The 27635-nt window shown below is 42.4% G+C and overlaps 1 protein-coding gene across 3 annotated transcripts in view; it reads right to left on the reverse strand.

Annotated features, from left to right (window-relative positions):
• Positions 1-27635, reverse strand: part of ACTN1 (actinin alpha 1) — an 85757-nt gene that overhangs the window by 26093 nt on the left and 32029 nt on the right. For all 3 annotated transcript variants that reach the window (XM_083864065.1, XM_083864064.1, XM_083864066.1), the window contains exons 2-7: positions 19467-19581; positions 14784-14903; positions 7684-7770; positions 7044-7131; positions 6013-6091; positions 113-194 (exon numbers count right to left, since the gene is read on the reverse strand). In XM_083864065.1, the coding sequence (XP_083720191.1) occupies positions 113-194; positions 6013-6091; positions 7044-7131; positions 7684-7770; positions 14784-14903; positions 19467-19581 (571 nt within the window). The remainder of the gene's footprint in view (positions 1-112; positions 195-6012; positions 6092-7043; positions 7132-7683; positions 7771-14783; positions 14904-19466; positions 19582-27635) is intronic.

Here is a 27635-nt window from a genome sequence, read left to right on the forward strand (position 1 = left end):
ATGCAGGGAACATTCAGAGACTACAGAAATCTTGTACAAAAGAAGTCCACCTAGAAGAAGTGGAACATTTCTAGAGAGAAAGCAAGTTAAAAGGTGTTGGCTTCTACTTTACCTTCTGCATCCAGCATCTTCGGAATATCTAGATATTTCTCAGCCACATCAAAAGCTGTGTTTAGATTAGTGAGAGGATCATCCTGGGAAAGAGAGAGGAAGAGCATTAGCATTAACTTTTAACAAGGTATACAGCATTTCTCTCAGAAAGAGCTTGGTTTGGTTCAGGTAACTGTGCTTGCCAGACAAAATTGTGTGACACTTCATGCAGCAGGATGAAATAATTAGCTTCCTTTTGAAAGAAGAGCCTGGGGACTCTTGGTATGATAGTTAACATATAGTCTACGCACTTGCAAAAAAAACCAGAATAATTTTGTCTTGAACCCAGTTATAAGTAAAATTAGCTCCATATCATATTGATAGTAAATGATGAGACCACATCTCACATTTACATCTCACGCTTATAATAGGTTTGCAACTTCGATTTTAAAGAACTGCAGAGCTGTGTATCTGTTAGAACATCTAAGCAACACTGAAATAGTAACATCTGCAATGTGTGCTGTCCTTAGCTAGCGTACAGTTTGTTGAACACCAGTTGAGTGGGAGTAAGAGAAATGTTTCAACAAATCTCTACAAAATAAATACATATAAAAGTACCAATTTTGCCTTGAGTATGGCTTTTCCTTCTGCACACATCTTGTAATTTCCTTAGTACATTTCTATTCCTCTCTGTATAAACTTTCTGTAGATTTTAGAGAGCCACACAAGCAAACATGAAATAAAAATGTTATTAAAAATGAAAGACTCTCTGAAAATTGTGTCCAGCATGCAAACATAATAATTGGCAACAAGACACTTGCCAACCTGCATAAGACTCTCATACCAGCTTGTTCCTATATTCCATGATATTTGATTATTCTGAAGGATCAATCTACTTCACGGGTGACAAATGATATTTGCATTATCACTTTCTACTGCTGAGACATGTAGCTTCTACTGGATGAAAGATTGTGCAGAAACTGCAAGCGTTTAGCCATCTTGTTTGGTGTCTTTTGGGAGGGAGGGAAGATGGAATCGTACACTCCATATTGTCATTTGTGCCACTCACGTTGACACCCACATAAAAACCAGGAAACAGGTAGTAAAATTATTTCACTTTCTTTCTAGAGCAGCATCCATGTTCTGTTTATTTTCTATTGAATCATGTGCCTTTGCTTATTGCACTGACTGTGAAGATTAAGCAGCGCCTGAACTCTAATCAACAGGCAGTTTCCTTTGAACCCACCCAGCAGGAAAGATGAAGCTAGGCAGGCTTGGGCAGACAGGGTATGGGCATGAATAAAACTTCCTTTATGGCACTATTCATTATGTAGCCCTCAGATTACAGCCTTCATGAACTAGGAAACTGAGCTGCTCTGAAAAGCAGTTTCCTGCAGCATTTCCCTAGGAGCCAAGCATGTATCAGGCTGGCATCCAATATCAGCAACATATTCCTTTGGGTCAATGTCTCTATCAGACAGCAACATTTCACCTATCAAAGTAAATCACACACAAAGGCCAATAAAACACACAGTGATCTGTATTAAATCCAGTGGAACAAGTCAATATTAAGCATGGCAATGTTGCACAGGCATGCTGTGCTGAAACCAGCAGCTGTTGCATACAGTATGACAGCGTCAAATCCCTATATAATACACTTTCAGCGGTGACTACATCAGATATATCTACATCCACCTCTTCAGAGTTGAGCAGGCAGTGGATTTTTACTATTCTCCAGCTACAAGGAACCATCTTATGCCATGGAATTAGAGGAACCACTTCAATTTCAACCTCCTTGTCTTCTGTGCCTGATACGGAGAAACCTCTAGGAACCCATAGCGTAACCAAACTTCTTATCTGAGGAGGTGAGACTAGCTGGCATATAACCTACTTTGTTCACTGAGTGTAGACACAGCCTAGCTCTATTTAGGAAGAAAAAAATAACAGATTTTCTTTCGCTCAAGTGCGGGAGCATCCAGAAATGCCAAGTGGCAGCTCCCTTGCCACTCTTCCCCTATGTGCCCATTTTCTCTTTCTGTAGAAATATCACCACTGTGCAGCAAATTTCACCCCATGCTGACCGGGACCATCATGATGGTTAACACTCTGACAGTGTTTAGTATTAACACAAACCGTTCCTCAGCACAGACCCATCTGAACAAGCTGCACGAAGATCTGCCAACCTCTCCTGGAGGAAAGGGAGGAGCAAATCTCCCACTGCAGATAGCTTTCCTATCAGTTTGCAAGTAACAACACCAGGAGCATTGTTGCCAAAGGTTAAAAAGAAATTTTTGGCTGAAAGCTGGGAGAGGTTTCCTGATGGGAAAACTTACTGGGCTTGGGCAGCCCCAAAGGAAGGGCTGGAAGTTTTAACATATGGAAACTGGAGACTCACCTAGATAAAGCTAGCAGATGTCTACTTCAAATGCAAGAAAGATGTGTGATCACAGTTTTCTTAGGGATTGAAACTATAGATAGCACTACTGAAAGCAAGCTACTTAAGTCCAAGAGTAGCTTGGAGATGAGCAGAGGGCTACACTTGAGCAAGACTGCTCTCTGTAGGAAAAACTTCACCCCTCAAGAACAGCATAGCAGCTCATCCCAAAAATGGTGCTTCTTTGTGCATGAGTCAGGGTTTCCCCTGGGGCTTTTCCAAGACTACAACAGGGTCTCAAGCCCTATGAAATTCCTCCCAAGTCCACCACATTCAGTTCCATTCCCACTGTACCCCAGCTAATCATTATTTTAAATCCCCTGTTTCAGTTGATGGCCATGAAAAGGGGCAATGTAATAAAGACTGGCCAGGCAGCTCCAGGACTTGCATTGCAGGACCATGGCTGCAAGCACACTTCAGACTTAGGCAGATCAAACAAAAAAGTCATCTGTCCCCTGATTCCTTCCACAGCTGAATCACAGCTGAAAAGAAGAGCAGTGACCCAGATGAGGCTGTGGAGGTGTCTTGGCTGCAATTCCAGTTACATGAACATAGCAATGGCAGAGGCATGAAAAGGAACAGTAACTTGCCAGACTCTAGCTAGGCTATCCACAAGGAAATCTATAGCTTTACCATGAAGGAGGTACTTTGTTTTAGTGGTGGCAGACAGCAAACCTGCCCTAGACAGATGCCAATCTGGCTCATTCTCTGCTTCTGCTGACTAAAGACTAACATGGCTCTTCATCTTTTGCCACAATCCTAATTCATGCAGGGACTCCTCTCCTCCTCCAGCTATTTCCAAGTCCTTGCAGCACACAAGGTTGCCATGGCAATTATTGCAATGTAACATAAAAAACCATCACCAATCAACTAGCAATCAGGAAAGGAGATGGAGGGGAAGGAAAATTGAGAGAGAGTAAGCACTTACTATATCTGCCAGAATTGAAGACACTAGGAAAGAAATTCAAAACTCATGTTTTCAGAAATATCTGCATATAACACAGCAGTACACAGACCACAGTTCTATGCATATTGTGGTATATGAGGGGGTGCTGGAGCCAGCAGTCAATCACTGTACTTGATGGAAGTATCTTAGATGTGGCTCCCAGTTGAGCTACAGTCAAGGGTAAAAGGAGGAAGGTAAACCCCCTCTTCTACATACCCCTCACTTGCAGATCACAAGCTGAATTCCGAGACCTTATCTACAGTGAGCTGAATAATAGCAGACAGATCTGCACTAAATAGAAACTATCTAACCAAGTAGGTGGGGTGTCAGGGAATCACCAACACCAAGCTGGACTTGTACCTGTTGTTTTGAGGCCTGGACTATACAAATAACTTTAGCTAGGCAGTGCCTGTATGCAGAGAAGAACTCTGCTTATTCCACTAATACAGCTAGACTAGGAAAAATAGCTAGGAACAAACTCAATATGAAACAGTGCTGACAAAAGAAATTGCTTAATTTTAGGAAGACACGCAGCTACTACACTGGCTACCTTTTGCAAGTATACACAACAGCCAACACAGGTCTGTAGCCTAGACACAGCCTCTGTGAAAGAGCAGAAAACACAAGCTGCAAAAGAATGTTGCCCAAACAAGAAGTACAGTACAGAACTCTTGGCAGCTTGGACTGATTTCACCTCTTTATTTCACAGATTTGTGTTTATGTGTAGACACAGAAACACACATAGCATTGCCAAAGGCACACACAACTGAGATGCCACTAATTGCTCCCTAGAGCTGGAAGAGAACTTGAGGTGGATCTCTAATCTACTATCCACTGTAATGGCTGCTTCTTAGCAGACTCCTCTGTGTTTATACATTCCACAAATGGTTTCAAATATCTAGCATAAAAAAGGTTAACTTCCCTCCAGCACATCAACTGCCAGAGCTAAAGACTAGGCTTTAAGTTCCTCCCAGCTATTTGCTCAAGATTTCGGCTGTTGTAGAGTTCTCTAACATACATTTAATCTCATCTCTTTAGAGTAACTGAGGCAGAACAAAATAAAATAAAAATGATACAAGTGTGAGAAGGCTTAAGGAGGACAGAGGGAACTAGATGAAGGATGGGATCAAAAGCAAGCAGAGATCTGAAGATGCTGGTTAACCTTACTCCAAATAGAAAAAATCCCTGGTCATGTACATTGAATCAATCATCCTATTTTTCACCCTAAAAAGCCTGCAGTCAATATCAACAAATAACTCACTCTGTTTTCACTTGTGTTCGGCTTAGGGCCTTGTTGATAACAGAGTGCACTGTAGCATTTACCTGCCTGGGTTTGTCAGGCACACATTGCTTAGCTGCATTATTTTCCCAAGATTAGGCATGGAAAATGTTACTCTAATAATTCCTTTTCTTCTTGCTGCTGTTTATGTAAACAGGTACAGTCTCCCCCCACTGTTTATTCATTATGTGCTAACTCCAGACACTAAAACTGATTAGAAAAACTGACTGCTCTGGAAGGCAGTAAAGATCTAAAAAGTTATTGAAAAACAGATCAGGCATTATACAGTTCATTACCTCTGGGATGCAGCTAATTTGATTAGGTTATTTACATTTTGTCCATTTGCATGGTGATCCAAGAGCCCAGGTCTGTGAGTGATGGGCTTTATGTTTTTTTCCCTAGGTAACATCGAGTGTGCATGCACTTAAAGCATCCAGTACAGGAGACCTGATGGACAAGCTTTTTGTCTTAGCCCCAGCAATGACACATGAATGATGCTCTTGGTGCCATGTGCAGATACTGGAAACTAGATCTCAGCAGACTGCAGGAATGCCAATAGGATAAGAGCCCAGTTTGACCCTCTATTGCACTGCTGGGTCAAGACATTGGGAGCAGCATAAACCACTAAGTAGTTATCATCATCATCCATTCTGCAACCTTGTCTCCAAACCACACACAAAGTAAACTTTGGAGCAGCTTGGTATCATGCCACCAGAACAAGTATTTAAGTAAAATAAAGTTTTCTGACAAATGCTTTTTTGGCACCTGATACTTACATGCTAGGAGAAGCCCAGAAGCACTGCAGATGACTAAGTGCTAAGCTGCAAGCATGTGACAAGTGTCCAGAGGGGGCACACAAACCTCTCAATGAGCTATTGCATTTTGAACACCAGATAACTGGTTTCTATCCAACTCTCCACAGAAATGTTAAGCCTGATTTGACTCACTAGTCTGTGACATTAACACAGAACTATTCCCACATTTAGTCTTACTGAGTTTGCCAGCTTTTGCTCATCATCTGGGATTGGGGCACGTGTGTCTCATACAAGGCAGTCTGAAAGCAGGGAAAGTCAAGCAGGAAGCTCATTAAGTTCACGCTTCACTAACAAGACTGAATGTACTGATTCATCCCTCCTTCCTTCCCCCTCCAGTCCTGCAACTGCTAGCTTGTGCTGAAGTTCTCCAATTATGTTTATCAAGCTAATTGTTTTCCCTCTTTACTTCTAAGGTGCCAAGCATCTGGCCTGTTAGATGGATTGGTACCTTTCGTAGCTTCCCGTAGTCGATGAGCTCTGGACGGTGTCTATGAATTAAAGCACAGAAACCAAGGCCATCCTTCCAACTACGAGAGAAACACAAGAGAGAACAATGAACATTGTTCAGCCATGGAGACACACAGTGGTAAGCAGGAAGGAAGGCACCAAGGCAATAAGACAACTAATTCTGGTTTAGTTTCCAACTACCGGTGCTTCTGTAAGTGCTGGGAATGAGGGTATCTTGTATGTGCATGAGTCTGCAATAAAGATTCCTTTCAACCTGTACAAAAATCCAATTTGATTAAGACTTGCCCATTGGGTTGGCACCCTGTTTTTGGCAGTTCTCTGTGCAGAACTCTCTGTACATGTCCTGTTGCAGAATGTGAGCTCAAGGTTGAATACAGGTGTAGACATAAGCCATAAAGGAGGAACAAGTACATTCCTCAGGGAAAAGACACTGTCCCCAGCTAGCTGCACTGAAGTTTTGGCAAGCAGGGATGGCAGTTAAGCTTAGAAGTGCTTTACATTATATGGTTCATACAAGGCTCCAAGATGTGCTGGAAAAAAGACTATTATGCAGAATCTTCACTGGAACATCTGCTAGTATGGAAATATGAAAAGCAGAGCAAGAGAACCTCTTATTCCTTTCCAGTTTTGCCATACCACAAAAGTTAGGAGGTAGTCCTTTTTTCATGGCTCCTGAAGCGTTCTGAGTTTTCAAAGAGCAAAAGCTCTCTTGCTTAGCCCATGCCTCAAATGCTGCTCTTGGAGGACCTAATGCCCTGAGGAACTTTATGAAAGCAGCAATTGTAACCTGAGTGAGGAATTAGGATGTAGGTACTTGGATGCTCTTAGAACCTATGCCTTCAGTTTCCTAGGCATCTCTCTGGACCACACTGTTACTTGTGTAATGTGCACGTGCATTGCCTTGGGAGGTCTGTCATGAATAATGCTGAACATACAGTATAAGCATGGCAAGCCCTCAAGACATAGGAAAGTAACACAGATTGTAAAGCTAAGTTCTTGCCCGTAACTCACCTGATATGGAAGTTCTGGATGTTTACATTTTTGTAGGGGGCTGTCTTCCTCTGGCACCATAACAAAAGTCCTTCTTTAGCAGATGTTTCTAGAGAAAGAATGAAAACACATCAATTAACTAATTTTCTTAGAAAACAGGAGTCTCTGGAGCATATGCTAGAAAACCATCACCAATTCCTCTTTGATAGAGACTGCACTAAATTGTGCTTTATGTAATTTCAGTTGTGAGAGAATTTCTTGTTTGGAAAAGTCTACTAGGATACTTTTGTTATTATTATATTCTTAATGAGGTTCAGTAATAAGGAGATAGCTTTTTGGGATTAGAGGGTCTTGTAGGACTCCTAAGTGATAAGAGTGCTAGCCCCAGAATCAAACTCCAACACTGAAGTTTATTTTCAGGCTTAGTCATCCTTTTGAGCTTGAAATCTCTTGTAAGAGAAGCACGTGAAAAACTCTTGTCAATATGTTTGAGCTTGGTCATAAATGTTCATGAGACGCCAGGGCAGCTTAGGAAGGGTAGCTCCTTAGGATCTTTCAGTGACTCACTTAAGAGCACATTTTGGGCTATTTAAGTGACAAAGCCATATAGTTACCCCAGTTGTCCATTACTGAACAGCGGCAAGAAAGAACTAAAATTTACCCTCAACTGAGATATCCTGAATGGCGAAACGAAGGATGATGGTCCAGATCATTCCAAGGGTCATTTTAACATTGCCATCCACGATTTCTATAGAAAGAGAAGAAAGAGAAGACATAAAAAGCTGCAACTGCAAATCTTTGTAAAACAGGAGCATTGGGGAACATTCCCTTTTGCAGATGGGAGAAATGGAATTCCTACTAAAAACTGTTTTTCGCTGCCTTCCCAGATGCTCTGCTGATAGATACAGTACACAACCCAGTAATCAGACTGGTTCTTTTGCTGTACAATACTGAGAGCAAAACAGACACAGACGATCCCAAAGATTGAGAATAAGCACTAATTTAGATCAGTGTAATTCCCCACAGAGGCCTAAAAGCACCTTCCTCAGGTATAATTACTATTACTTAAAATAGAGAAGCCAAATCGAGAAAAGGAAAACCCTTCCTTTCTTATCCCCTGTTTACTCCAGGTCATCTATATAACTGCCCCAGTATAAATATACCAGAAGGACCAGTGACAATTCCCAGAGCAGATGGGCTCTGACAGCTGGTTTTGTCCTGTGAATAAGATACCACCAAGAAAACCATATACCATAAACATTTTAATTTCAAACAAGCCTAAATACATCAGACTGTCTGTATAGGACTTCTTTTAGTCGTATATTTGCCAAAAGACACAACAGAGCATTTCTCAAAGTCCATGCATCCTGCTGGAAGAGGAAGCAAGGACTCATGCTGACCAGTCTGTGCAGAACATAACATAAACCATGACTGTGAGCAGACTGTGCCTTACTGCTCATTGGATTCCACAATATAAATCAGCAAGGGTCAAGAACTTGGAGGTTTTACAAGGTAACTGCTTGTGTGTGAGGTACGATCTGTTTATGATGGAGAATCAAGGTCCTGGGGAGAGGTGCTTGAGGCAATGCTGGCCCAGAAAGAAGCTTCCACCATGTATGGACTAGAGCCAAATAGTCCAAACAGTGAGCAGATGGTTGTCAAGTACTGATCCTCAACATCTACAAAAATTCCACAGATATATATACACACAGTTACAGAATTTACAGCCTTCACATTTTTGCATAGTGAAACCAGCTGAGCTGCTTTCTCCTACTCATTCTCTGACAGGTCCCTGTATGGCAGGATCTTTCACAAACGAATGACAAGTTACAAGAGCATTTTCAGTAATAAAATGGTTAGAATTAACCTACTGTTTGGAGGTAGAATAATTCAAGTCCCAAGAAGATTGTCAGAAACCATTTTTGTACTACTGTAGACACCTCCATGCCACTTCTTTCACAAAGCTGCCCAGCAGGAACACATAGTATTCAGGGGCAAGTACAATTTGTGGCATAGGCAAGGGATCTGTGTCAGTATCCACCTCTCTGGATACTGACACAAAAGTAACAGTATTTGAATTTTTCATTTTAAGCTGCTAAAAAAATGCTTTTCTTACAAAAAAAATTCAATTTATGAACTTTGTTGTATTCAAAAATCAACAGACCTGCAGCACACACCCCAAAACCAAATTTTCAGAATTCGTGTCCAAATTCCTGAAGACTTGTGATTTAAGAGACACATGTCACACAGCTTCCAGTGTAAATCAGAATTTTAAGATCTACTGTCCTTTGACATACATCTGATTTAGTGATTTACAGATGCAAAAGACAGAAAACAAGACATGCCACCTTGCTCTACTGCAGTAAAAGTCTGTCTCCGCTCCTTTTTAAGCTTCAGAGTACACTAAGATCTCTTAGTGGGTCATCAGATTGCCCAGAATTACACAGCCAATAACTTCTCAGTTCAATACAAAAAACCTACAGTTACTTTTGCTGGCATGAAAAGACTGTGTTTGTCTGTTGATGGTTTTCACATAAATTAATTTTTTACAGACATTTTGAGGTCAGGGGGTTGTCTGCTAGGCTGATGCAAGAAAATGTCATGTGTTGGCAAGTGTATTCAGTTCTGTACTTTTTGCATTCTTCACCCCTCCAATAAAGCACTGCAATCACCTTAAAGGAAAATCCTTACTATTTTTACAAATACCTGAGATACTGCAGCTAAAATATAAGAAACCATCTGCATTTTCAGCTTGTTTGTTTTGTTTATGTGATAGATACTCATCGGGATTTTCAAAAAGCAAAAAACTCAGTGCTTGTAAAACCCACAACAGTTGGCAGGACTCTTCTAGGATATCTTTAAGACCTGAAACTAAATCGAGCCTTTTCTTTTAGTTCAATGGGCTTGGTTAAAATCTGATGACAATACTTCAATTGAAATGCCTTATGAAAATTGAAAATGCCTCATGAGCAGTAATAAATCAACCACTGAGCTGAAACAGGTAATTAATATTATTGCTCCATGGATTTTAATTGGAAATAAAGGTCCAGACACTTACATAAAACCAACAGTGTTAAGTCGCTAATGTCACATAAGAACTCAGCACTATGTTCTGGTCACATCCTCAAATTCCAGTTTTACCAAGTCAGCTGGTGGAATTAAGGTGGAAGCATCCCTTCTTTCCCAGCCCTCTTCATACCCACTTAAAAAGGAAAACGTGCTCCCTGTTCCTATAACTGATTATTCCTTAACAGTGCACCAAAACAAAACTGCTGTGGAGGAAATCCAGAATATTTCTACCACTTCATCTCTACATGTCATTTCACTTCACACAGTACCACCATTTACCAAGCAGATACTGATGTCAGTGACATTAGTGAGTGATCCATCCCAGGATACACATTTAACAAACCACACAATCCTCTTTTTTTTTTTTTTTTTCCTGCTCTTTGAAACAATTGACAAAATGGTTATTATTTGTTAGAAGCAGGCAAGCATTTTTCATTTCTAGTGCTAAAAGTCAACCAGCCTGATCAGAAGACCCTATGCTCTCTGGCCCTCAGTCACTTGGTTTTCTGTCCCAGCATTCCCCACTACAAACCTCCTTTTCCTTCAGAATTCATGACCCTTCATCTGCTGCCAGTCTCTTTCTAGTATAGTAGAATAGGCCAAGAAACAAAAGAGAAAAACATGGTTGCAAAACAGGTTTGCATGAAGCTTTTTGCTTCCTGGTGATGAAAAGAAACTCCACAGGAATTGTTAAAAAGTTGAATGCAACACTACAAAGCTAGAACAATCTAATGTTTAATTAAAGACAATACGCTTGTTCCCTGCTGATATAAGGAAGACTCAGTAATGTGAGAGCAGTTCACGTATTAAAAGGCTTGTAATCAGACAGTATTTTCTAAAAGCCTGACTCTGCTTTCCAAGTGCTCTTTCTAGGCAGGGTCTCTGAAAGCACTGTGTGCACTTCACCACCAGCAGCTGTTGAAGGAACAGCAGCAAGCAAGCACACATAATCAATGTGATTTACATTCAACTTGAGAGTTGATCAGTTGCTGGCTAAAACTGGTGAGGCATCCGCATCCATTAGAAGGAAATTTTTTGCACCAGTGAATATGCTTCCACCCAGCTCCTATCATTGTACCAAGTAACAAGTATGCAGAAACTACAGTACTGGTTGGCCACAAAGACGTGCCTTTTAAAATGCCACCATCTCTTTTAAATGCATGAACTTATTTTGAAAAATGCAAAAATCATTAAGTTTTTTTTTCCTGCCGTGGATAGTTAGAAGCAGAATCAACATCACAGAAACTGTTATGCCCTCCTAGATACTTCTGATCTGCCCATGAAAGCACAGCCTCTGGTTACCCCATGGAGAGAAGTTGCAGGGCATGAACAATTGGCAGGATAGTTGATCCTATGATCTGGGAATTGGAGACATAGAACAACAATGGTAACGACATAAAGGCTGCTCTGCATTTTGTTTGTCAAACAAAAGCCAAATACAGCTGAACAACTATCCACGCCCCTGTCTTCAGAAAGCATGTTGCTCCTGATGGTCCTGTCAGATTTAGGACAGACAGAAGGCATTGTTAGTGAGGGTGTAACTCTCAAGTCCCTAACAGAGTGGACAGGACATAGAGACAAATAAAAGGCTATGCTTCACTCAGGGGAAACCCTATTTTCCCCCTTTTCATAGTGAAATAAATGAAAGTTTGCACTGCCTAGTCCTTCAGTAGGTGTTTTACTCAGATGGGACTTTTGCAATCACTGAAATCTCTAAACTTTATTTCTCCTTTTACTTGTGCAGGTGAGAATAGGGGTCTGTTCATCCAAAGTTATGTGTATGTTGAAGTAAAGCAAGATCTGTTTAAGAAAGCAGCAACCTTCTATGCAGATTTAAAGAAAAAAATAAAGCAGTCTTAGGGTGACATACTTGACCTATTCAATCTGTTAAATCCCAGGAGCATTTGACATGAGTATGGAATCTATTACAGCAAAAGAAGGCTCCTGAGGTGTCAGATGACACTGAGATTTAAAAGCAGATGAAAACCATTTGGCTAGAGTCTTCCTTGATCCAGATTTACACTGATCTGCTGTATGCCACAACACACTTTGATTCTATGGACTCCAGCTAACAAAATGTTTAGATTAAAACAAAGCAAACCCCCCCAAGAACCAGGACATTGATGGCCAATATGTTCAGAGAACTACAGCTGGACTGCAGACCCTTCAAACAGGACCCTGCTGCCCAGCAGACACCCAGAGATGGAACAAGCCTCTGAGGTAAGGAGTGCGCTCCCTCAGCCAGTACCACCACACTGTGGCTGCACTGTGGTTTTCTCCTGTGGGAGAAAAGCTCCCTAGAAAACTTTCTACATCAGTCCAACCTGACCCAGGCATCTACAGCTCATTTTTTTGGTACAGATTTATAACTGACTCATTGGTTTTGACCTTCTACCTTGGTGCTGCATGATGTCTTTAAAAAGTCTCAAAGCAAGTCCCTAAAATTCATGTTTCAGAAAGGGTCATAACCCCTTTCGTGGACAGAATAAGCTGCTGTGCTGTCCAAAGTGAAAGTCCATTTTATAGCTGATGTGCAGTTTACTGCCCACCAAGTACCTGCCAGGCTGGGCAGAAGTCCTTGCAGCAGGTTACACTCCTTGGGGACAAGCAGAGTGGCCTGGGCTTGGTTGGTGTGCACAGGCAGGCACCAGGGTGGGGGAGTCCATGCTGTGACCACACTTACATGGCCTAAGCTGGCATCATAGCACAGGCCCAAGCACTCTGTGTAAACAGCTAACCTTAGACTAAACTGCAGTGCCATGCCACCTATGGTAGTTTAAAGAAAGCCATATATATCATCCATGTAGCTGCACAGGCACCAGGAGAAAGGAAAGCCAGGAAACATTTGGCAGGGGAGCTCAGGATCACTACTCAGATTGATATGGATCATACTTCTGCCATTTTGTGACAGCCTATTTCTGAACAGAGTAACTGCTATGAGTCCATACTGAATAAGTGGGCCCTGGTGATCTTCGGTCACAGATCATTTGACTTGCAAATGATTTCTAAGTGCTGTGAGATGCAGTCACAGCTGACTTAGGAACAGAGATTAAAAAAAAAAAAAAAAGAAATCCCTTACAAGAAGAAAAGAAATTACTGCCAGGGAGAACAGAATCAGAAGGGAAAAAAAGGGGAATTTAGGAAGAAAGAAAGATAGGGCTTACACATACTCTGGAAAACAGGAGCTATTTTAAGGCAGACCATCTCTGGGTCCACTTCCAGCTTCCCACTTTCCAGTCGGAAAAGGCTCCTATACAGATACGGACTGTTGTAGAAGACACTGGATGTATCACCTTTTTTATAAGGGCACAAAATCACCTTTAGATACATATTTGTGCTCCTTAAACAGTACTCACAGCCAACAATAGCCTCAGGTTGCTACTGCTGAAAAAACTGAGAAATTTGAAGAAAAGTTTTGCATGCAAAATATCTGTATCATTCAGCCATTGACCTCTTGCATTTTGCTCTTCAACACCAAACACAGTGAAGAGGTGTCTGCAATGTCCCTGACATTAGTTCTAAATTATTCCAAAGTGTCCATGAAGTTAAAGCAGTATGTTGAGGTAAAGGTTTTGGCAAGGCAAACATAAGCACCTGAAGTAGCTGAGGTAATCTGCCTGATCTGACATGGAACAATCAAGCCATAGGATGGGTACAGGCGTTGAAGATGCCCCAAGAGAATGCTTGAAAATTCAGAATTTGGGAGAGCATGCCAAGGCTGCATTGACCTCATGAGCTGAGAACAGGCAGAGCACAGCCCTGCAGGCCCAGGACTCTCCCAAAGAAGGAATACTCATCCAGAACTGTATCATGGGCTCATTTCCTGGCTGTGTCAGGCTGTTTCCCTAGAGAAACCAAGTATTTCCATCTGCAAGGTGGAGATAACAAACCTCCCTCATTTTCCATGGTCACTGTAAAGACAAACCTAGAAATATCTCAGAAGCAGAGTGTCTCCACAGCAACAGTGACAACCTGAATCCATAGGAAGGACAAACAGATCAAATGTCATGAAAACCTGTAAGACCCTCTGGGACTTGGGTGACATATCTGCAAAATACCCACCACCTCTGCTAAAAAGAAAAAATCCTACACAGCTGCCTGCTTTCTGCATGATCTGAAAGGTCTTGATGGCATCCCAGACACTGCCCACACTGGTGGTCTCTACACAGTGATACAAGGCTTCCAGCCAGAGCACCCAGCTATGTAGGGTGCACAAGCAGAAGCCTGGAAGCCCTGAAAACTGGAGCCCCTGGGGTCCTTCTCCTGTGTTGGGGACTGCACTTGGCTTTGACCCATCCAATGTCCTCCAGCAACAGATCCTCTCCAGCAGCTCTGAAACAAGCCAAATACAAATAAGCTGCTATGCTTCAATTCAGAGCTTTCCTTATTTGAGAAAGAAATATCTCAATTAATTTGTTTCTGCTATTGCTCAGTTTCCCTTAACAAGAACCAAGAGAAAAGCAGGACGACCTGATCAATAATCCCAAATGGTAATCAGGTTTGGCAGCCTGGTGTGAAGACAGGATTTAAATCCAGGGTAAAGGCCTACTATATGCCATTTTAAACTCAATTGTTTATTCTAGAAGAACACAGTAGGGCTTGGGAGGTGTAAAGGGAAATGACATGCAGCTATGAAAGAAAGGCAAGGGCTAAGCACAGCTTGGGCTCAGAAAAATCAGATGGCTCCTTTACCTTCTGCTCCAATGGATACTAGCTTGACTCCTTTGCTGGCAATGAAATCCAAGGCCTTGTTCACATTGGATATTTTGTGCACTCGCATTTTGCCTCTTTCAGGCTTAGCCAGACGTTCACCTAATAAGAAAAAAGGCAAAAAAATATAAAAGTGTTAGAGAACTACTACAGTCAAATATGAGGGTGATCTTGTACCTTGCTTTTTCTTTCCCCCAGCCAAGACTCAGACCTCCTACCTCTCCAGTCTCTCCAGTGAATGGCCAAAACTGCCTGTAGCAGGAAATAAAATTACTTCTTTGGCAAAGTGGCTTTATAACTGTTGGGATTGTCACATTGACTCCTTTCCCCTAAGTCCGATGTAATTCTAACTCTATACTAGGTCTTTTACACAAGTGCATTTTCAATGTTTATACTGAGGCACAAAGAAGGAAGCAACCTAGCCCTGAGGTAAGAACAGAAATCAGGATAACACCCAGCTCCTGACTGTGACAAAGCTGGTAGATTTGGAAAAGCATTTTCCAACCATATTTATTTGAAAGAGGTACATTAAGTGCAGTCATGTCCTGCTTGATAGGCTGCTTCTAACTACACTCACAGTCTACTTATACTAACAATAACCCAAACACTCAGAGTAACCAAACTAAAGCTTGGACAGGTGGACTTTTCAAAGAAACTTCAAACAGACACACAATTAAACGGGATTTCAGGAACCACCTGCATATGACACAACACCAGAAGTGAAGAGAACATCCACTTCCAGATCACAAGCTCCAGAATATAAAAACAGTCTAAAGAAAACACAAGCCAGTTTTGTACTTAAAAAAAGTTGTAATTAAAAGGAGATCAAATGGGCAAGTCTAGGCAAGTGACTTGAACTATTTAGTTCCGAAAGTCTCCTATCTTGAACTGAATTTTTAAGCCAATATAAGCTGACTCAAACCCTTTATTTGATGTTTAAGTGTGAGAAAGAAAAGTACTCGACTTGTTTCCTAACACAGATGCAAGGAAAAGCTAAAACAGAGACGAGAATACTATCTCCATAACCATGTCCGCCAAAGGAAAAGTCTGGAAATTACAATCCTTCAGAAGTATTTAAGTGGTTACTGGAAACTGGTGTCATTACCTCTCACACTACAGGATAAAACCAGATTAATTTTTAAAAGCAAACACTGATGTCTGACAATTTAGGTAAAAAGATATATTTTATGGTACTACCTCCTTCCTAGGACTAAAAAAAAAAAATCCCAACTCTTTTGCTTTGGTGCAACCTCAAGTACAAGTCACAGTACACTGCTTTATTTTTCCACTTGGATAATGCTAGTCATTCTAAAGAAAAGTTGAAGCATTTTTTGTGACAGTTATTTGTGACAGTTTCACAATGACATTTTAACCTGTAATTTTACAATAGACTTAAGCAGTTTTATGCAGCCAAATGTCAGCAAATGGGTTGAGCCAACTAAAACCCAGCCATTTCCTTTAGTTCAATGTGACTGTAAACTAGCCTTGCAAAACGAAAAATAAAGACAAACTATTAGGTTTCAGCTGGAATAGCAAGCTGATCCAATTCACCTCGTGGCTACATGAGCAATGCCAGTGCAGTGAGAGCATCTGAGCTGCTCTCCCTGGAGCTGTTCCCCTGACAGCCGTGAGATCCTTGAGTAATTGATGGTGATTGCAAACCTCTCTCAGATTCAAATCCTTTCTCTGTGAACCTTTTAGCTTTTAAAATCTGATGACTATTTCCTTCAGTCTTGGACTTCATTACAGATTTAATTTGCAGAAGAAAGGATCGTAGGGTTCCATGCCATACATTATCAATGATGCGGACTCTTAAAAGGATGCCTGCTAGAAATACGTTCTACTTTGAGCTATTGGCATCATTGGCTTTATTTCTCAGTACTTCTCCTAGCTGATGAAAAAGGTCCACTACTCGCTTTCATCCCCTGGTTCTCATGAAGTAGCCCAAGGCTGTGCTTTAAAAGCCAAACAACACAAGGAGGATGTGCTGGCAAAGAAGTTGCTCACTGCAAATTTGTTTAGGAAAAATTTCAATTAGTGACTGTCTGTCTGAAGGGGAAAAAAAGTACCTTACAACTTTATTTTAAAAGTACTAAATATAAGTTTAGCCTTTTACAGTCTTGTATTATTTTTAAAATGGCTTTGTCAGGGGAAGGAAACACACCTGGTGCAAAATGAAAGTGTATCTTCTGGGGCAGTTTCTAAGGGGGGCTGTAGCTGCTACGTCCAACTAGAGAGGACCTGCGATGACGAAGTCCCAGGACAGTCCACGGAACGTCCCCTACTGTACAGTGACTGGGGAACCAAGGGGCTCTTGTGGGGCTGAAAGAGGACCTGTCAGCAGCACAGCTCACCTCCAGAAGGTACCAAGCAGACCATCATTACTTCCTATACTTTGGGAAACTGCACTGGATGGGAAAACTGCTTCCTACCTGCCCTAGCTGTCTGGCAGCATGTGTTCCCAAGGACACATGTGAGGGTCTCCCACCCTGAAACAGGTTTTCAGTGGCAGTCCCTCTTCCACAGTAGGGTGTCCAGCAGCTTCCCTGATGCAGGCTCCATCCTTCCTGCCATGGCAGAGGGAGACAGTGCTCCCTCATTCCCACACATCCCAGCCAGGTGGAGGGGGCACTCAGCTCCATATGGCTCTTAGCCAAGCTGACCCAGCACTCTCATGGCTGAAAGCTCTTATATTCTGGGTTAGAGGAGATCAGCCTGCCACAGAGTAACCCTGCTCATGCCAAATTCCTATTAGCAGTTCTGCAGTCCCCCAAAATATGTGAAGAGGAAAGTGTGAGCTAAGAGCTGAAAGAAAAGGCCAGAAGCTGGAACTAGAGGGCTAACAGCCATCCAGAGATTCACTGTTTTGGCAGATAGCATAAACATACAAGTGAGGCTTTGCCAAACATCAGGAGACTCCTGACCCTCACACACTGCTCCCATACGAGCTGCTGCTTCCCCAGCTATGGACCTAAGGGGTTGCTAGAGGAGCTGGCAGCTGGAAGGAGGTCTGTATGAGCAGTGGGGCTCACAATGGATAAGGGAACCGCAATGATGGAAGTGAAATGAGGAAAAAATGTGCTATGTTTCTCTTTTTTCGCCACTGTACTTAGGAGAGCTGCATAGATTCTGCTGTCTCTAGGGAAAGAATGTTCACTCTTAAGTGTGTGAAAGGACTGTGGTCTCTGGTGGGATGCAGCCCCCAGCTGTGCCCCAGCCATGCAGCAGCAGGCTGCAGGCACAGATCCGCTCAGCACTGGGACAGGGATGTGCCACCTCCCACGCCACTGCAACTGGAAGCTGCTGGCTTCTTCCCAAACAGAGGTGGATCTGACAGGCCTTGCCAGCAGGCTATCACAGGGACAACAGCAGAGGAAGAGTGGGAGATGATGCAAGGAAATTAAGCAGCGTGAGATACAAGATCCTCTGCTTTAGCACCAAGTCTCATCCGCCTTCTCCTAGACATCCTTCTCTCCCCTATCTTCCAATCCAACTATTATAAGCTAAGCCATCAAGGCCCATCTGCCCCAGTGTCCAGGCTGCAGACCTCTCTGAGGGAACATAAATGCAGAAAATACACTAACAAGACTCAGCTTTCTCATATCTTACAGGCACTGCAGAAACAATGTGCACGCCACAAGTTTTGATAGTGTTTCTAACTCGGATCCCTCCAAACCACCAGCATGGACAAACCCCCTGAGAGTTTATTCTATATTCATAACTTCTTGAAAAATACTGATGATAAACTGACAGAATTTTTGCATAAAATGGTAAAAGGGAAGGTAAGGAAGGAAAAGGGACATAGGAAAAGCAGTCTGAATGCTACTATCGTGGCCATTTTATTGGAAAACATACCAAGGTCAGGAATTCAAGTCACTGGATTCCTGTAACTGGCTCAAAAGCCAGCAAAAGAGTCTGTGAGCTGGTGATGAACAACCCCAGTTTGATAAATACAGTCTTGGCCTTTTTCAATCCCTCCTACAACATTTTACTGAGGTTTTTATTTCATGAACACATCAAAAGGGATTACTGTTCATATGAAATAATCCCTGGGAGATATCTGTCTAGTAGTGGGACATTTGTGACAGTAAAAACACATCTGACCTAACTTGCTCATGCCACTGCTTTTATTTCAGACTGAGTATTTCAGGATTTTGCTTTTCTTTTGGATTTTTTTTCCCCATGAAGGTTTGAGCATTAAGCTCAGATTGAAACTAGAATGGAAAAACTTCAGTCATGGCTGAAACTACATGACACAGAATATTTACTGGTTTGACTCTCTTCTTCCAGTAACTTCTCTCATACTCCCACTGTCATGTGGCTTTGGTACAATTTCCCAGTGCAGCATTCCTGCACTTCCCAGAGCTGCTTCATCAGCCCTGCCAAGCCCTAAGAGCCACTGCCTGGATCTTCACAGGAGGCTGTGTATTCCTGACAGGCAGAGAAAAGCCAAGAAGCCAGAGCAGGAATGCAAAAGGCAGCCTGCACAGGCCGTGAGCTTTGGAGTGCATTCCAAAATGGCCACTGCTGGAGACATGTATTTGTTAGAGAGAAATTTGTTCTGAATCAGGAAGCAGCTGTTCTTATATTCCAGCAAAAAATGCAGCATTATAGCCCTTGCAGTCAGTCTCCTGCCTGGGCAGCACCACACAGAAGCTCTCTCACCTGAAATGACTTCCAGAAGTAACATGAGTTTAAGACCATCCCTGAAATCTTCCTCTATGTTCTCAATCTGTGTCCCAGCCTTGCGGAGGTGAGAATTACACCATGCTGTAAATGTCTAAAACACAGGAAAGGAAAGAAAGAAAAAAAAAAAAAACAACAGTCAGCAATCTTCCCACAAACCAAACAACAGTTCCCAACCAAATCAGTGCTGCTAAGTACCACGACTAACGCTCATTACATTATTTCATGTCCATCGATGTCCTTGTGGAGCACAAGCATTTGCACCTCTAAATACTCAAAGAAATTGCAGGATATTTCTGTAGAAGAGGGAATCTGAGACAGTAATTTTACAGCTCCAGCACATCTAATGTTCTGGAGAGGCTTTTCATTTTCTGTTTGGCTTAGAATACCTTGAAAACTATTTTAAAGCATACCAAGTGCTCAGATTGCTAAGGACTTCTAGTAGTATTAGATAACATGTATTAATACAAAGGAGAACAGAGAACAGCATTCCAGATGATCTTGGCTCTAGAGAGGTGCTTGAGAAAAACAATTACTCTTCAACTGCCTCTGTCTGGTCTCCTCCATCCCTAGCAGCCCTTAGACATTGAAGGGCAACATGTTGAGCTCCTCAGCCACACAAATCACTAGGGTCTGTCCTGCTGCCTCCATTCTCACTGACAAACTGCTAAGCAGACCTCCCTTTCCTGTGATCATCCCACCTTTCCTCCCCCATCACGTGGAGGAGTTAATACTTTCTGAATAAGGATCAACCATCTCAGCAGAGTGCAGGTCCTAGAAAGGATATAGGTGACACTTAGTGACACTACTGTCTAGCACAGCCCCAAACTGCCAAACTACTTGAGAGCCTCTGGCAGAAGCACCACTGCAGCCATCTCAAAATTAAAATCACAGCCACTCTGTAATTAGTGATACCATGCACCACCACTGGAATAATAATACGAGTCTGAAGTGCAGGACAGACTGAGGCCTAAACTACAATAGAGTCAGTACTATGTAGGCTAAACAAAACTCTTTAAAAAGCATCTTCTGACCTCAACTAGTAAAGATAAAAGTATCTATTGGGAGAGAAATTAATTTCACCACAACAGATGACAATACATTTTTTGTGGTTGCAATCTGTAAGCCCATGCTCTAAACAATGGGCATGTGGGGCACTGACAGGGGACAGACCACCTCTTCCAAGAGATGTGACTGAAGGAGTGATCTCAAAAGACTACCATGTGAACTGGTCTGAAAGAGAAGAGTTTGATGTCAAAACACAAGCAGCGAATATATAACATCTCAAACACTTCTACCTGCACAGACCCTAACAAGTGAATCAAAGAGATGAAACTCATCTCAACATACAGAAGCTGTTTGACACAAAACTACTGTTTGAAGAGTAAATGGTAGCAACCAGAAGGACAAGTTTGTTCAAGTGCTAATGTATGTGTTTCACAGTGTTTGAATAGCAGACCAAGCAAACCCTTTACTTTGTACAACCTGATAACGCCTCTATCACTCTCTAAATAGAAGGAGGATGTTACTCAAAAATGAGTGTATCTAAAAGCTCAGGGCTACCACAGGGAAAGTCTTCCCTCCAACTCTCAGATCTGACCCTAGAGTCAATTCAATTCACTGACCCAGCAAAGAAAATTGTTTACTTTCTTAAGACTGGTCTGCTCAGTAGTGCATGGAGGCAGTTCAGCAGAATCTAACAAGCCTCTACAGAAGAAAATTGAGCACACAAGAACCAAGCAGGAGGGTGGAGTGGACCACAGCAGCCATGCCATTTTAAGCTGCTGGGGAACCACAAAAGGAGGAACTCATTTAATACTGAAGCACAGCATGCCAAAAACTTAGAAATGCTTCACTACTACTTACAGCATGCATGAGATTTCAAAAGAAAGATTACCCCAAATGGCAACAGGATTGTTCTTAGTTGCCTCAAAACTGGCCTTTCACTACTAACCTGCTCTCATTTGAGTTCACCAGGCCACAAATAGTGTGGCAGAATCTTTCCTTGGAAAAAAGCATTGCTCAACAGCTACCGAGCTTTTCCACTGCTGCACTCTGGCCTTGTTCCCTACTGGGACTGTGGAATGGAGCAGGATAAGAGCACAGCTGTAAATACTTTTATGGCAATGGCCCTTTGGACGGATGCATGCATTGTGAAAGTCTGGGATCTCTTTTTTCAAAATAGCCTGGTTTCCTTCCAGATTTGGAAGCTTGGAAAAAAGAAGAGTAAGTAATTAAGCACCTTTTATTGCTTTTTATTATTAATCTCCTGAGAAAAATAAGAGGTGGTGGGGTTTTTTTTACATAAGAGTGGTTTTATTTGGAAAAGGGCCCTGTATCTTGAAGCACATCCTTTTGGTGCTCTTTTCCTCATTCTACTGCTTGAGCTACATTACAAGAAGAGAGGTGAATTTATTTGGGTCCCTTCTGCAGCCAGGCTACTTCACTCTTCCAGAAAGGGCAAATGAGAGCAGAGATGCTTTCAAATGCTACATTATCATCACATATCAAAGTATAAGAGCAAGTTACTTCAGAAAGGTTGTGGATGCCCATAGACCTCCTTCTCATATCTGGAAAGCAGACAAAGCAAAATACCTTGAGCTAGTGTCTGGCCCTGGGTGACATTACAAAATTCATGCTGAATTTATGAGGAACCCTGAGATTTAACTCACAGGCCACAAGGCTGCACTTTTATTTCCTGTCCAACTTCTCTGAAGCCATTTCAGTTTTGTTCTCCATCGGCCCAGAACAGATCACGCATCTCTGCTTTAAATCATGGATAATTCTGAAAGAGCTCTACAGGGCATCCCTCTGCACAGCACCAACTTCTCAACTGGAACCATCTCCATCTCATCTTCAGGCCTCAGACGGGCTGAAGTGACACAATTCTGCCAAACACTGCCATTAGCCACGAGTGGCAGAATGGGCACTTTGGCTTCTCAAGAGCACAGACCATGAAAGTGAACAGAGCACAGGCAGTTTCCATGAGACAATTCCCAGATGCACAGACATTTTCTCAAGGCATCTTCAGGTCCTACACGAACTTCAACAAGCACAATACTATAAGAAGCACAATAACATATGTGAACAGCAACAACCAGTATCCCAGTGTGGATGCATTAGGCCATTTTACAAGAAAGCAGGATTATGAATGTTTTTAATAACTGCAGTGGGACTAGCAAACTGTATTCATTACAGATCAAGCCAGAGCAATATCTATCAAAACATAAACATCAGAAAACAGCTTTATATTGCATTTACTGTACATATTGCAGAGGGGTAAAATATCTTCTTACTTCAAAGCAGTAAACTGGAAAGAGATTCTGACAGATGGGAGAAGCCTGTAGAAATGTGTCAGAAGAGTAGAGGGAAGCAAAGGGGGAGCTGAAATTTTCACTGTCCACTGAGTCTTCCAATCCTGGCAGTCTCGTTTAGAGCCATTTTTACTGACTTGGCTTCATGCATCTACACAGGATCCTTTTTGTGATTCTAGAAAACCTACTAAAAGGAAACCCATTCACCCTAGCCACCTTCTGGGCAAAACAGCTGCTCCTCCTCATGCCTTGAGTCACAGCTACTAGTGGCAATTGGCTCAGGGTGGCTGCTAAGCCCCACTGTGTTGCCTGTCACCAGCAAACAAGTTTTCAAAAGTGGAAAGGGTTGTCAAAAGCAGCCAGCCACCTTTCTGGTGCAGGCCTGACCCTGGAAGCAGCCAGTCAAGGAAAAAAAACCACACAAAACCACCTGCATTTGTTGTGGTGAGGTGACTTGCACCCCAGTTCAGAGGGCAAAAATACACTGCCAGGCAGGAAGCTGCTCAGTAAGCAGATGTTCTTCCTTGCTGTCTGCAGACACAGGAGTCTGGAGATTATTCTCCTGCTTACTTCTAACTCCCTGTCCCAAAGAAAAGAAAACAAACAGTCTGTTAATCTTGAGGCTTATGGAAGTTTCAGAGCTGGAAAACTACTTACTGTTAAATAATAGCACAGAAACCTCACACCATAAATTTTCTGTGGCAACTGCACAAGAGGTGCAAACGGAGCTGTTTCTTGGCCCTTGGATCTTTCCATACATTGTACTCAGATTTTATTTTTGGACACAACAGATTGCCAGGACACCCCTGCAGGTCTGCCTCTTGTTCACTGTTCACTATGGAAGATGTCTGATGAAACGTGTGTTTGCATGTGCATGGATTCATTTCTCATCACTGCTCTCTGTACTCCCTGCTCCTATCTAGCTATGATTTGTAGGTTTTTTTTTTCTTTTTACATCCCAGCTTAATCAGCAAGATCTCTAACATCAAGTTCAGCTCTTGCTATTTGGCTGCTGCGTCCTACAGGAAGAATAGCACATTGGTATTCTACCACAATATAACATGTCAGATACTAAAAAGAAAAGCAGATATGATTAACTGTTCTGCTGCCCCAGCATATTTACTGGGGTATCCTCTACAAACCTCCCTGCACACCTATTTTAACAGTCAGGCACACCCTTTTTCTTGACACAACACGAGAATCCTTGCTTCTTCACTGTATTAACCTTTTTCAGTCACAAGCTAGTTAAAATAAACCAGCCAGGTGATAACTAGTCCTGCAACCAAAACTCTAATGAGATACCACCTTCAGCTAGGTCCTTCCAGGTATCTCTCAGCCCTGTCAACTGCAAACCTACCCATACCACTTGTGCATACACACATGCACTCTGTTATGCTTTGCACTTCCCCAGCATTTGCTTTTGCTCCTGAAAGCCAACAACCTTTCTCCCCCACACTGTCACTTCCAATCTGAGTACCTTTCTGGTACCAAAGTGGCTCAGGCAGAATTCCTGAAACCTAGGGAAGGAAGGACAGTAATTCAGCATTTTAAAGAATGTTTCTGCCTCAAAAGCAGCAGCACCGTGATACCACTCAGAGCAGATGTAGAGAGCTCTCTGCTGAAAGAAGGCAGTCATAAGGCACTTCAGCTGAGCAATTTTAGCAGTGTAAATGTTGAAGCTACCACAACCACAGAAATGACAGATATTTAAACAAAAAAGGTCAATTTCATCTCTGTGGCTGTGACAGTGACATTCCAGCTTTATCTGACCTTTCCAGATGCTCTTTACTTCTCTCCTTGCTAAATCACTCTTCCACACACCCCTGCTTTCCATGGGTGAATATAAACTTTCTGACATAGTCAAGAGACTGCTGTATTTGTGTAATAGCCCTGGAGAAGCTGTAAGTGAGCCAGAGCAGTGCTGATTGCCTCTTTTCTGACAGGAGAAAGGTCTGGCTTAAGCAAAAGAATTCACTGGAGCACTGCCTCTCCAGACCACCACCACCCTGCTGGAAGAGCAGCAGTGTTCACAGCCACCAAAGGCACTCTCATTCCTTGTGTTTATGCTGGGGGATGAATTTTAATCAAGCACTTCAACACAGCTCTGCTGTTGAGATTTGTCCACAAAGGTTTGGCTCCTGTTAAGAAGGGGATGGAGCTCCTAGCACACAAATCTCAGTCTAGTAGCACAGTTGGATGCTGTCTACACATGTGCCCTGCAAAGGGAGGTCGTGAGCGGGCTGAAGGATATGGGTGCTAGCCCCAGGCTTATTTCTAGTGTTGTAGGGGAAATGACAGCAAGACTCCAGTCATCAGAAAAGAAAGGAAGATGTTCAAACAATACTTCATAAATGGCTCAAACCCAAAATCCATTTACCCAGCTGCAAGTGCTGCACTTCTGCTAGTCATGTAGTTAGCAGTGCACCTGAGGTTCTGACAGCAGTGCCAGGCTGCATTCCCTGCACGGCCTGAACACAAACCCTCCGTGGCTCCTGCTGACTGCAGCACCATACATTCCTTACAGGACTGCTGGGACTAATCAGCTAATTCTTGCAACAACTTTTGCAGCCAAGTCCATGCTGCAAGGAATTTTATTTAACTAAAATTATCTGAAACAAGGACTGATGCAATCATCTAATAACAGCTAATAGTTAATTATAGCAGGCAGAAAACTGCTGCACACACAACTTTTTTTAAGAAACAGGACTGCTAATAAAGCAGTCCAGCTGCCCAACAATGGGATCCTTTCCACCTTGGTAGTCTGGAAGCTGAACACACTGTATCAATTAAGGAAGATACCAGCCCACGGCCACCACAAATATCTCTTGTTACTTGAACAGACAGACTAGGCCATCATCAACTTACTAACTGGAAGGATTTGGCTGGGGAAGCCATGAAAAATAAAGCTCAGCAATCCAGTTCCAGTTTCCCCTCATTCAGCAGTAACTCATTTACCAACATCACCTCTCGGGGTCTCATGTGATTTTCCCTTTCCTAATGCTACTGCTCTGAATCCTCCTTTCACATTTTAAAGCACTTGGAAGAAATGCTGGGGTCTCGTGGGTGGCTGCCTAACACCCTCCCCACACTCAACACAGACTCAGCTGCCAGGCTTGGTTGCAGCTTCTTTTTCTGCACAAGTCTGTGACATAAGCTGACAAGGAGGTGCTCATTTATTTGGGCAGTAATTACAAAGTAATCCTAGATCCTGTCAACACCCTGGCACAAGAAAGGTTATAGTTGGACATAACAAATCACACCAAGAGCCCTAGTGAAGAAAGCTGGGCATTAAAAAGGCTGTTCATGAGGTATAACTGGCCAATTGAATATTTTGTCTGCCTGCGTGCTGCAAGTGACAGCAGCTTTATACACATACATATTATTGGTTTTTAATAGTGGTAGAAGAAGTGCAGACGTACTACAGCTCTACTTCTATATACTACACCTCTTGGATTACTCCTTGGTGTGCTTGGATGTCTGCTAGAATGCCCAAAAATACTCAAAAATTATTGTCCTCTCCCCTCAGGGGAGCTCTAGGTGTTGCAGATCCTCTACACAAACCTCATCACAAGTACAGGGAGCCATCCAAAGTGCCTTTTATTTGAATTAGAATTAAGAGAAAAGTCACCAGTTGCCACACTCCCCAATCTCATCTTCTAACCTGAAATACCTTCACTGCATGTTGCTTTGCATGTGAAGCCACATTACAATTTTGAAAAGAAGAAAGGCATTTAATAAACCCTTTTGGTATTTATGTTCCAAGCCCAGTCTCCAGGACACAGGGCTAGTTCAAAGAGACTGGTTTGTGTTGACAAGTTATATTATCGGTAGCTGACCTCTAAAGAATTACAGGTATAATCCTCAGTGAGATGAAGGCTGCATAATGAAGAGCTTTGCTTTCCAATAGAGTTGGCCTTCTAGAAAGGCTGAAGGAATTAAATGGATATTCAGAAAGAATCATTACAAACACTCATAGCACAATGTCACCACCTCCACAAAAGGAGTTCAGTACTACTAGCATCAGTGCTAATGTCCTGTTCTGGCTTAATTGCAGCTGCTGAGTTCCAAGCTGAAAGACAAAATATAGCCTACACTACTTTCTAAGTGCTATGTCCTGAAAAGGGAGACATCATTACACTGTACTGTGCAGTACCAGCATCTGCTCAAACAACCATCTGGTGGCTGCATAAAGACATATTGAAGGTGAAAAGGCAAGCTGTAAGCCTACTTGCATTTACAAACCCCAGGGCCCGGCCCTCTGCAATTTGGAAACACAGAACTCAGTCACTATTTTTTAGCCACTTTCCAAAACCCATCTCTGCTGCTCATGATGAGAACAATACTACAGCAGTATGAGCTACATCCCTAAGTGTAACAACATAAGCCAGCTTGGATCCCACTGGTAGTGTGAAGTTCTCCACTGAAATATCTCTTTGTCTAGAGGAGCTAGGAACTGCTGCATAGAGAAAATAAACTTTTCTGACAGCCAATTCATCCTTTTGGACACTGGCAATGAATCAGTAGCACATCACTTGCAAGAAGCGCCAAGTAAATTCAGTGCAAGAGTTTTCATTTTTGCTCAGTGGAATACAGTTCTCAGTGTCTTGCACAATTTTTAATTCTCATATCCTGGAAAACAGGATGAAAAAAGAAAAAACCAAAGTCTGTTCCACACTGGCTTCCCATTGGCGTGGTGTTAACTGCTTTGGAGTGAGAACACGCCCTTTTATTGGCTAACAACGGGCTAAAGCAGCAAGGGCAGAAATCTCAATCCAGCACACTTCCTGTCCAACACAGAGTAAATATTTGTTCTTCTCTACATTTGTGCCTCTGG

This window comes from Zosterops lateralis (assembly GCF_965231275.1).
Source record: "Zosterops lateralis genome assembly, chromosome: 6".
NCBI classification, from domain to species: domain Eukaryota; kingdom Metazoa; phylum Chordata; class Aves; order Passeriformes; family Zosteropidae; genus Zosterops; species Zosterops lateralis.